The sequence below is a fragment of the Zea mays genome, chromosome 1, assembly GCF_902167145.1.
Source record: "Zea mays cultivar B73 chromosome 1, Zm-B73-REFERENCE-NAM-5.0, whole genome shotgun sequence".
In the NCBI taxonomy this organism is placed as follows: Eukaryota; Viridiplantae; Streptophyta; class Magnoliopsida; order Poales; family Poaceae; genus Zea; species Zea mays.
In genome coordinates this window covers 49,421,823-49,433,329 of record NC_050096.1, presented here as the reverse complement: position 1 = coordinate 49,433,329, position 11,507 = coordinate 49,421,823, and the positions used below count along the sequence as shown (strand labels likewise).

The 11,507-nt window shown below is 41.4% G+C and overlaps 2 protein-coding genes across 2 annotated transcripts; one reads left to right on the top strand and one right to left on the bottom strand.

The window, feature by feature from the left end:
• Positions 1 to 240: 240 nt before the first annotated feature.
• On the top strand, positions 241 to 3,607 carry LOC103634566 (ATP-dependent Clp protease proteolytic subunit 5, chloroplastic-like). The gene is made up of 9 exons (NM_001301546.1): positions 241 to 384; positions 458 to 541; positions 641 to 764; positions 866 to 958; positions 1,641 to 1,686; positions 1,765 to 1,837; positions 2,670 to 2,704; positions 2,804 to 2,892; positions 3,183 to 3,607. Exons 1-9 carry the CDS (start codon positions 284 to 286, stop codon positions 3,378 to 3,380), a joined length of 843 nt encoding a protein of 280 aa, NP_001288475.1. The 5' UTR covers positions 241 to 283; the 3' UTR covers positions 3,381 to 3,607.
• Positions 3,608 to 5,810: 2,203 nt separating this feature from the next.
• On the bottom strand, positions 5,811 to 8,794 carry LOC103634565 (ubiquitin-conjugating enzyme E2 32-like). The gene is made up of 5 exons (NM_001347211.1): positions 8,526 to 8,794; positions 8,006 to 8,137; positions 7,837 to 7,921; positions 6,553 to 6,716; positions 5,811 to 6,469 (listed from the first exon to the last, which is right to left on the bottom strand). Exons 1-5 carry the CDS (start codon positions 8,637 to 8,639, stop codon positions 6,023 to 6,025), a joined length of 942 nt encoding a protein of 313 aa, NP_001334140.1. The 5' UTR covers positions 8,640 to 8,794; the 3' UTR covers positions 5,811 to 6,022.
• Between the last annotated feature and the right edge of the window lie 2,713 nt (positions 8,795 to 11,507).

The following is an 11,507-nucleotide window of genomic DNA, read 5'->3' as shown; positions in this document are numbered from 1 at the left end:
TAATTGGAAGTTTTGACACTCTTAAACAGGCAAAATTGATTTTTATTTTTAGAAATAGATGAAAGAGTACTTTAAGAGGGAGCCACTGTTTAAGAAATGAATCGAAGCCCGATTGAACGAGGGTATTCCGGTCAAACGCACATTCGATGAGGGCATACAACCAAATAACCCCACTTCGCCTCGCGGATAACAGACCAACCCCCCAGTCCCCCCCCCCCCCCCCCCCCCCCCCTTCGGCCTCCGCCCAAAACCCCACGCGAGCTCCCAGTCTCCCACTCCATCCATGGCGATCGCCACCACTACCTCTTCCTCCTCGCTGACCATTCGTCTCCTCCACCCGAACCCCAACACTAACCCCGCTCCCAGATCTCTCCAGCTCCTCAGGTTTCTGTCCTCTCCCTTCGCCTTCATCTTCCCGGCCTTTCTGTCGGCCCTAACTTTCCATCGGCGCTTGCAGTAGCAGGAGGTGCGCTCGTGCCGCCGTAGCCGGAGGCGCGGTGCCTTACGGGGCTGCTCCCCGGCGTGGGATTTGGTCGATCAGGTGGAATTTGTTTTTAGCCCTTCGAGCTTCGCGCCGTCTGCCTGAAATGGGCTTGGTTAGGTGCCACGGGGTTTCTAAAGCTGCTCGTGCCTGTGTTAGGGATGACTTGGTGGTGCCGAGGTCTCCCTACTTTCCAGTGGATTCCGCGGCGGGGCAAGAGCGTGGGCCGTCGCCCATGGTGATGGAGCGGTTCCAGAGCGTCGTCAGTCAGCTTTTCCAGCACGTACGATGGCACTATATTTTGTACAAGTGTGTGGCCTCCTGACTAGGATGGGTTTACTGGATTGTATTGTGAGGTTTGTGTGACTACATCCCTCTCTGCAGAGGATTATCCGGTGCGGTGGTCCTGTTGAGGATGATATGGCCAACATCATTGTAGCACAGCTGCTCTACCTGGACGCTATTGATCCCACTAAGGTGAGAACGAAGGAGAAAACTGTTTGTTGCTGTAATTTCCATGTGAATAGAGCATGTTTGTGCTTTAAATGAACCTTTGTTTGTTGATGCCAGACTGTGAATCACCATTGTAGTACTAAACTTTGTATAGCGCTTTAAGGCTGTCCGCACTTATGGAACCCTAAATTTCTACCCTAAAAGGAATATTCCATCCTGATCAGCAAGATTCTCTACCCCATCCCACAATCCTCTGCAGTCATATTCACTCTATATCTCTACCCTAAACCAACTACCACATATTTTGTTATTTATTTCACCTCTCTTCTGTCCACACCTAACTGCCAGCCAACCGAAGGGAAGAGGAGAGAGATTATCTAGTCGGAGGGAAGAGTGTGTTGGATTACTTGGATGTGAGGTTCTCCCAGCCAACCGAAAACTTACGGTGGCGTTTCCAGTCGACTGCTGCAGTGGTTCTCAGTTCTATATTCTACTGTAAATATTTGAGGCTGATGTTTACAGTCACCACTGCGGACAACCTAATTTTCTGTGGTGTGGAACTGGGTTATACAATTGTGATCACTGAACTTGTAGGTTTAGCCAATGTTGTCATTTCATCTAGCTAAGGACTCAATTACATGACAATGATATATTTCAAACATGGCTTCTTCCATCTAGTGCTTGATTCTTGTCAACTTTCCTGTAGGATATCATTATGTATGTGAATTCACCAGGAGGGTCAGTGACAGCTGGTAATAGCTCATTTAGAACATAGTATGTTTGCTTTAGCTACTTCAATTAAATTCTAATGCATTTTCGTTTTCTGTTAGGAATGGCTATATTTGATACAATGAAGCACATCAGGCCTGATGTATCCACTGTTTGTATCGGACTAGCTGCTAGGTACTGAACACAAATGCTGCTGAACGACCATCAATTGATTCAGTGCTTTGCATGTTATATGATCTTCATCTTCATGTTTGATTATTTCAGTCTGGGTTTATTTCCCTATGCAGTTTATTCTGTTCTCAATGTCGGAAGCACAATTGATCCTTTGTGTTTGCAGTAATACTAATTGGAATGTTCAGTTCATAGTAACCTGCTTAGTCTGGGATTTAGGATTGTAACTAGAATGTTTATGGCCTTGGTTGTGCTAGTATAGTTCCTGTTTGCAGACAAGACTTGCATGGTTTGAGTTTTTAAGCTACCATAGTACCATATCTTCAGTTAACTAGAGTTCTCAAATTACACAGTTGCCAACTCCAGATGGATGCCAAAAGCATTGATGTGCTTTAATTTTGCATACTTGTCCTGTGTCGAGGTTATTATTCTGCAAATTCACATTTTTGTAGCAAGCATGCTCAGTGATTATCTGCACAGAAATGCCTAGTGATTTAATTTGCATTCTAATTTTGGTACTTGTAGTTCTGCTACGAATAAAATGTAGGAATGAAGTATGCTTTCACAAAATAAGAATTATGTATTCCTGATTTTAGTATTTAATATTTTAGTCAAACTAGCCATAGATAATTAAATATAGAATGTTAGAGATCTAATTTGTGTTTCAGTTTTACAGTTTGTTGGTGTGAACATGTTTATTTATTTATTACTGAGATTTTGTGACCATTTCTTATTATTGTTTAACTCCAAATTATGTCATGTCTCACACAATGTTAACTTTTATTACCTGGAGATTCTTACACTCTTTCTGCTGTTTGATGTTTCCTTTTGGCAGTATGGGAGCTTTTCTACTTAGTGCTGGGACCAAAGGTAACAGTAGTGATTGCTAATAAAATAGTACATGTAGGTGTAGCTTGCATATCCAAGCTTCATTATAGAAGTCGTAAAATTGGTGAAAATATAACGCAGGAAAGCGATACAGCTTACCAAACTCGAGGATAATGATCCATCAACCTCTTGGAGGAGCCCAAGGACAGGAGACTGATCTTGAGATTCAGGTAAACTCGCAACATGGGACTATGGAAGATGTCATGCTTTTTCTAGACCAGTACGGTGTCTTGACCAAAGATATTCTCAGTTCTCATTTCTTCTCAACAAAGATCCGTATTTCTGATTTTCATACTCAGTTGGGCTCACGGTTGTTATATATTGCATATTGCTTTTTTTTATCTCTATATTGCATATTGTTACAAGCCAATGAGACCGTGTTTTGACAACTGAGTAAGAATTACAATTGTTATTTACACCAGCAGTTGCTGACCCTCAAGTTTCTGACTATTTTCTTCAGGCCAATGAGATGCTGCACCACAAGGCTAACTTAAATGGATATCTTGCATACCACACTGGGCAGCCCCTGGATAAGATCAATGTAGATACTGACCGCGACTACTTTATGAGCGCAAAAGAAGCAAAGGAGTATGGCCTTATTGATGGAGTAATCATGAATCCCCTCAAGGCCCTTCAACCACTTCCAGCTTCCAGTTAGTCATGAAGTGGGCTAGAACTGTCAAACATTTTTGTTTGTTGTATCAATGTGTCTGTTGGAGCTGAGTTTGCGCCGCGGTGTTTCTAGTAGCCTGGCCACATAATATTCTACATCCAGAGGCGTCAAAGATTGTAAAAAAACAAGAACTACGGTTAGGATATATCCTTGTTGATGGACATTCGAATTGAATTAACAGTATTAAAGAGCCTGGCTACATAACATTCTGCATCCAGAGGCTTCAAAGATTGTAAAAAAAAATTACCGTTGAGTAGATCCACCGAGATTGTAGAGTTTTTGAACTATTTGGCTTGCATAGTACTCCCTCCGTTTTTTTATGGTGTTTTGATTTAAAAATGAACTAGCGGACGATAAATATTCTTCTTTTTTATGTGTCGTGTTTTAATTCAAAAGTGAACTAGTGACAAAATATCTGAAAACGGAGGCAGTAACTTCAACGTTAAAAATATCATATACTCATATGAGATGTCTATTATATCGTTCAAATTTGACCTCATCGTTATATGTTCATTGTTGATCTCTTTAGCATATAGTTGAACATCTGGGCTACGTCTAATAAACGCACTGCTGATCTGTAGCATATCGTTGAACATCTGGGCTACGTCTGATGAACGCATGATCTCGCAGTGTTTCTTAATTCGCGGCTTCTCTTTTATTCTTTTTTTCTTTATATTTATCTTTTCTTTTAGTCCATGTGATGATTGGAAGTTTGTGCATCATGTGTTAGATGATTTGTATTAATATTAAATAGTTATTTAAGCTGTCTTTTTCACTAAATTAGAGTTTGGCCTCCGTTTAAAGAGCTTGACCTCTAGCTCGTTTTTTTCTTAATCCATTATCAATTGTGTCAACTCTAAATATGTTCCAGCATTTGTGCAGTGTGCTAGCATTTTCATAATCATTTTTAAAAGTTTTTTCACGTTCTCATGCAAATGCAATGAATTGATCCACCTAGTGACACCTAGATAACTGTTCAAACTTTAAATTCTTCTCTTTATCTTAAACCCGATCACACACTCTATTGTATCTTGACCGATAGCTTGATATTGTATCTTGACCGATATTTTGATCCGCTTCCCTGCAGGATTAGTTCGCTAGGAACAAAATGCTACTGGGATGCCTCAATAGACCATGATCAAAATCATCACTTGAATAGAGCTGTTGTTTTTGGTGTGTTCGTCATAAACACCCAAGTACGCTCAACACAATCCATTTTCATACAAGAAACAATAGGCAACGCCACATCAGTTCTAATGGCAAAAGTAGCAGCACTGGCCTTAGCTGCGGATGGCAACGGAGAATTCTCTGTCGGATTTTGACTCCCCATCTTCGTCCCCGCAACAAAAAAAGTTCCATACGGGGATCCTCACAAACTCTTACGGGAACATTTCTTCTCCATCTATGTTCACGTGAAGATAAATCTCCGTCGGGATCCCTATCTCCGCTTAAATTATAATCATGACATACTTTATTTGTTATTAATATAAAACATTATCACTTATACACATTGTCAGATGTAAAAAAATCATTATATGTACATCAAAATAAACACATTTGTACAACGAGTGATCTCTTGACAAGATAATTATTTATATTATTATATATTAAATAAAAACATCATCATATGTAAGTTTAACGGGTCCCTGCAGGAAACGGGGATAGAGAATACTTCCTTATCAGTCATCTCTGACCCCGTTTACCTCTCAGGGCTAGTTTGGAAGTCCAAAAACCGAAGGGGATTAGAGGGATAAAATCTTCTTTTTATTCAATTTTGAATAAGGAGGGGATCTTAGCCCCTCCGATTTTGTGGCTCTTAAACTAGCCCTCAAGAGGGTTTTCCTATTTACATTCTCGTGGGGAAAGAATCTTGAGGAATTTACTGCAGGTAATCGGAGCCATTGCCATCTTAGCTGCAGGATGGTTTCTTTGCTCGACCTTGGGTCACCAAACTATCATGACCTTTTCCAACTCTACCACTCCTCTTCTACTAGATTTGACTATTAGAGCCTTCACACAAATGTTCATCAACTCTAACAACAGGTACAAGATTTTCAAGATTGGGAGGAATCTAAACCAGACAGCGCATCTAATAGCAAAACGGGCTAGAGTACTAACCAATTCTCTCTCTCAAGTCTCAACAACTGTCCTTTTCATGCAAAAATCAGGATACTGTAACTTTGTGCCCATTGAGGTTGGACTGTCCTCTGCACAACGGAAGTGTTTTTCCCTTTTTACAGCACGTCGTTGAATGAAGTTTGATCGTTATTAAAAGAACTCTCAATTTCTGCAACATCAAGTTCCACGAAATTTACCAGTGCCAGTTCCATGAAATTTTATCAACAAAACTCTCTAGAAGGAGATTAAGGATTGAGAATTCTGGTCATAATGGCAGACAAACGAAGTGCACGTTGTAGCAAACATATACATCAGATCAGAAGCCTCAAAACTCGGCACTTTCCATCAGGTGTACTAGATACAATGGGGTATTAATAGTACCGCACCATTTTGATTTCATCTATAATAACTAAACAGTCATTTACAAATCTTACGGGGTTATATAGCTTATAGCATATTAGTATGAGGAATGAGTCATCTCTTACATCCAACTTATGCACAATCCCTACTCAGAACTTGCCCTCAATGAAACCGCCCAAGCCATTGATTTTTAAGAATTTCTTGATCACAAGTGCCATAATAGCAAGAGTCAGCCCAAATGCGGCCAAGGTCAACAGCCTGTCATGATTTGGCTTCTGGATCGCAACAGCAGGATTCTGGTGAGACGAACTAACTCTTGGAATGTTCTCTCTGTGGCTTGCTTCAGGCACATGATGGTTGGCAACCTCAACTGCTGAGGTTTCACCAGTGTTTTCTGTAACCCCCGATTCAGATTCAGGCACAGGAAGGCCACTAGACGAGTCTGATACAGAACCAGATGTGTTGTCACCTTCATCTACCTTGTCTGCATGCTCGCCAGAAGGGTCAGATGCGGGTAATTCGTTAGACTCCTCGTTTGGCACATTTGGTAGCGTTTGGGGGACAGGAGGAGCCTTACTGAGCATTTGCTCATGGATCTGTGGTTGAAACAGTCCATTGTCAAAAGATACAGAAATGGTAAACATTTTTTGAGCCTGAGGTTGGACTAGAAATTACTTACCTCATCAATTAGTTTTTGTCGTTCTGGGGACCCAAATTTTGGCGGTGCTTCACGTGATTTTATACCAAGTGCCCGTCTATCTTCCTTTTTGTAATCCAATGAGCCCAATGCCCCACCAGGGTTGGTTGGCATGAATGCAATCAAGGCCACCAACGCTGTGCGCACTGCAACAAGATTTGTTTAGTTTAGCACTTAAAAGTTAAAAATTATGTGAACACAAAATCATGAAAACAATCCTTTCCACATTGGACAACCAAATACAATTCCTAATGATTTGCAAATACAGCACCAACCTATTTGCAAAAAAGCGTATGAAATTAATATATATCAAATTTATTTGGTCCATTTCCAAATTATAGTAAGTGAACCAGAAAAAAAACTGTTCCAAATGAAATGCAAATAAACTAAAAAACTGCTATTGACAAATGTTGAATTAAAAATCAAAAGTCAAAAACATTGTGCTCTTATAGACTGGATCATACTAATTTAGTGAATGTACAGCATAATCAAACATGCATTTGGTGGTTGTTTGATCTGCTCCCAAGAAAAGCTGCTCAGTGCCCCAGTGCATGCATCAACCCCAGGCATCCGATTTCAGGCAGAGCCAGGATTGCTGCCTAGCAGGGAGTGAAGAACACAAGCCTTATAGTTCCCAACTAAAAGTCTAAAAGTAAACATTACATAGAAAGTAAATGTTCCTCCTTTGGCCTGGCCAAGCAGATAAGTACTTGCCCCAGAACGATTTCTTAGGAACCAAAGAATCATTTTCTTCCGCACCATGAAAAAATGGTGCCAACACATGAAAGAGTACCAAGTTACTGCTACGTCTTGCTATAACAAAAGAAAGGAGTTCAAAGCATGCATGAGCAAAGAAAAACAAGACAACAGAAGACTTCTATGAACTGTAATGTTGAAGCACATACACACACATGATGCCTCTCAAGTAACGGCCTGATGGCACTGAAAACTGCCCACCAAAAAAGCATTGCAGACTTGAATACTCTCAGAAGCAAACCAACTGTTCAACCCTAGCATTCATATATTCATCTTAAGAATGAAGAAATGCATGTTTACTTTTGGCCTAGCCATAAGGCGGGTACTTGGCCTGATGGAAATCCAAAGACCAAAAGAAAAGAAATTTATTTTGCACCAAGCTCATATAGCCCACAAAATTATATACGAGTGGACGATGAATAATGTTGCTTTTCAGCTTACTAGAGGGGCCCATTAGCAAACAGAGCACTTGAGCAGTCATTTATAAACAAATGATGAAAGGTTACTCACCACTCCATGATGGCTGCCAGTGCTCAGGGTGATAATTGGATATGCTCAAACAAATCTTCTTCTGAATCTCAAAGCGTCCACTTGGCTTCAGCACATAGTGAAGTCAGCAATGGCTCACAAACACGTTAGTGAGATAACAGATGACAATTAGAACATAAATACTACATACCGTGAGTAGCATGAAGGACGGCGGCTTGAATGGATAATCCGAGGGAAGCTGGATCCTGCCATGATAGATTCCACCCTCAAACTCGCTGTCTCTCGGGCCAAGGATAGCAAATTGCCACTCGAAGATGTCTTCCTGGTCAAATGCATGTAAGTGAACCTCTTAGTAATAATTATTATACATAAGAAGCTTAGCAGTGAATCAAATTGGCATATTGAGTCTCATTGCAAAAAAAAAAAAATATTCCCTTCATTCGGAGATAAAATTTAAAACATACCCCACTTGATCCTCAACTACTACAGCAGCAAGTTCCTACTGCTAATTGATCGTATTAGCAGTTTAATTAACAGATCTAGAAAAAAACGCAAGCGAACCGGTCAACAAATTATCGAGACCCTAAAACGCCGAACACCGCAATAGAAAAAATACAATCAATAATCAATCGACATTCGATTAAGGCATGAATAAGATCAGATCGGACAAATTTCGTTATTATAGTGAGCGATAGGGTTGAGATTGGGACCTCGAGGGGGAGGGCCATGAAGTCGGGTGAGGGGTTGGACTGCATCTCCTTAACCTCCTGCAGGATCCGCTTCACTGCCGGGTTGCTTCGGTTGTACTTAGCCATGGTCTCCATCACTGCCTCCTCAGGGAACCCTCTATCCTCGCCGCGGCCGCCGTCTACCGACGCAAGGGTTGGGCAGCCAAGTTGGGAATGGAATAGAAGAGAGAGAGGACGAGACACAACGAGAGGTAGCGGAAGCGCGTGAGGTAGCGAGTGGCGACAGCCACTGGCCCACAGCCGAACAGCTTTTATATATATATATATATATATATATATATATATATATATATATATATATACTGTTATTATATATTACACCTGAGTGTATTCAATATAGAGAATGCACCCAGACGCAACCTACGCGCCCATGTGCACATGGTCCGACCCAACCTATCCACACAGCCGAACCGACGCAGCGGAACCGATATTGTGCCTTTTCACTTACCCGCGCCCGACTGCGCCTTTTTTCCACTTTCCTGGCCCTCCGCGTACGGCTCAATCCATTCTCTTCCCCGGCGACCTAGCCCTCACCGTAGCCGTTGTGCGCTCGCTCCCGTTCCCGTCTTCGTCCATCCCGCATGCTCCCGCACGCTCCCGCTCGTTCCCAGCTCCGGCCCCCTCCACACTTCTCCGCGAACGGATCCTCCGCTCCCGTCAGAATCGTTTGCTCGCCTGAGTCGTAGACCGCGAACGTCGACGTAGCCCGCGCCGGAGTAGTTTGCGCCCGCGACCGCCGTGTAAGCGCATCCGATCTCTCTCCCATTTCTCTGTCCCCATTTTTTGGATTTGTTTTGTTATTTTCGGTAATAGACAGGTAAACCCCATTTTTTCCCCAAGTGTTGCAACTAGTATTATTCGTTGATTGGAATTATTAATTGTTGTATTCTAGGTTATAATCTAGGTTAATGCGGATACATTTCATTTTTGAACAAGCAGTTTGTGTTCTAGGTTATAATCTCAGATGTTTCCACTTTTATTGTAACTGCAGTGTACCTTTTGTTGCAACTGGTCCATGACATAAGTTGCAACTGTATAATTTTTACTTTCAGACCACATACATCATTACTGTCTTTTATAACAGTGCTCGTATATAACTAGTTATTTGTTTAAATTCACTGTTGCAACTGTCCCAGTAGTAATTTTTTTAGCAGTCTTGTTGCAACTGGCTTATGTCGAATGTTGCAATTCTGTCCCAGTACTAATGTATGTGTGCAGCATTAGTGTGTATTGCAACTATTTTTTGTTCCTATTTTTGTACTGTGTGTTTTAGTTTGTTGATTAGCAATTTTTGGTTATGAGATCTGTACCATGTGTCTGTGCCCTCATGTTTTTTGCATTCCCATTTTTTCAGTGTTTTTTATAATGGATCAAGATCAGAATGTATCAGGCCAGCAAGGCGCTCATGCTGTCCGTCGCTCTCCCCGTGTTGAAAACAAGAGAAAGCAATTAGATAAAAATGAATTAAAGGAAAGGAAGAAGAGATTAAGGTTGAAAGTCCCTCCTATACAAGACGCCGAAAGTGATGATGAAAAAGACACAGAGTTTGTTCCTGGTGGCGATGGGTCTGGTGATGACAATGTTGGTATTGTTGGTGGAGATGAAAATAAGGGTATAACTAAGACACGAGCTATTCGATGCTCACCTGGGAAGTTTATAAAGCTTGTGAATTCTCTATCTGATGAATTGAAAAGTGAAGTGGTTGCTAAGGGGTTTGGCGGCCTGCTTAGATTCAAGCCACATTTATTGTCGAGAAAGTTGCTTAGCTGGCTGATGCGGAAGCTTAACCCAGAAACAATGAAATTAGAGATTGATGGTGGGAAAGAGATTCAAATCACCGAACACAGTGTTTGGTGTGTTTTGCAGTTACCAAACGTTGGCAGTGATCCGCCCCCCATGTCTGATGCAGATGCTCGTGCCTTGCGGGACGAGCTGGGGGAGCAAATTTGTGGGAAATCTTATAGACGCATATCTGGCATCAATATATCTGTTATCACTGATAGATTGCAGAAGAGGACTCTCAATGGGGAGCTGGGCCTGAGAGCCTTTTTCATGGCAGCATTTCAGTGTCTTCTATTCTCCAATACTGACACTCGCATCAGGATTGATGATGTGAAGTACACTCAGGACATCCAGAACATGGGCAACAAGAACTGGTGCAAAGCTGTAGTAGACAGGATGAGCATAGCTGCTCGTCTTTATAGAAAGGATTTTGCGGAGAAAGGCATTAACGCACCCATCAGTGGATGCGGGATCTTTGTAGCTGTAAGCTCAACACACACATTCAATTTTTGCCCTTGCAACTTACTCTTCCAATTACACAAGTAGTAATTTTTTATGTTTACTGTTACAACTGTCATATGTTACAAGTTGCAATTTGAGGGCATTTTTTTTATGATAACTTAGTTCACACATTCACATGTATTTTGTAATTTATGTTGTTCATAAAGTAGCAATAATTTTAGTATGAGGCTATTTCAACTGGCTTATTGCACCTGTGCCAATTTGGTTTACTTTTTTTCATTATATGAATTCAACCTAAAATACCCATGTGTCTTTTACCTAATGTTAAAAACATGCAGATGCTTTATGTCGACAACCTGCAACATGGATTAGACACAAGTCCTTTTTCAATCCCTCGATGTGCTTTCTTGGACTCCAAGATGATTGATGCTATAGCAAATATGGATCTCAGGGGAGATGTTCCTCCTGGGACCACTGAGTTTGGACACCTCAGGGTAAGTTGCAAATGATACTCCACAATAGTTGCAATTTGTTATTCATTTATCATTTTATCATTGTTTTTTACTTTCAGTTGAGAAGTATCACTGACACGTGCTACGGCGTCCCCATTGGTGCTCTAGCAATATTACATGCTCCAGTACCAGCACCTGCCCCAGTAGCAGTCCCTAATCCAACAGCAGCACCTAACCCAGTAGCAGC

Coding starts and splice junctions, on each gene's coding strand:
- LOC103634565 (NM_001347211.1), bottom strand. CDS start 8,639: ATGGAGACCATGGCTAAGTACAACCGAAGCAACCCGGCAGTGAAGCGG. Junction 7,922..8,005: donor CGTCCTTCATGCTACTCACG/GTATGTAGTATT, acceptor TATGTGCTGAAG/CCAAGTGGACGCTTTGAGAT. Junction 6,717..7,836: donor CTGGCAGCCATCATGGAGTG/GTGAGTAACCTT, acceptor ATCTTGTTGCAG/TGCGCACAGCGTTGGTGGCC.
- LOC103634566 (NM_001301546.1), top strand. CDS start 284: ATGGCGATCGCCACCACTACCTCTTCCTCCTCGCTGACCATTCGTCTC. Junction 385..457: donor AGATCTCTCCAGCTCCTCAG/GTTTCTGTCCTC, acceptor CGGCGCTTGCAG/TAGCAGGAGGTGCGCTCGTG. Junction 2,705..2,803: donor ACTTAGTGCTGGGACCAAAG/GTAACAGTAGTG, acceptor AATATAACGCAG/GAAAGCGATACAGCTTACCA.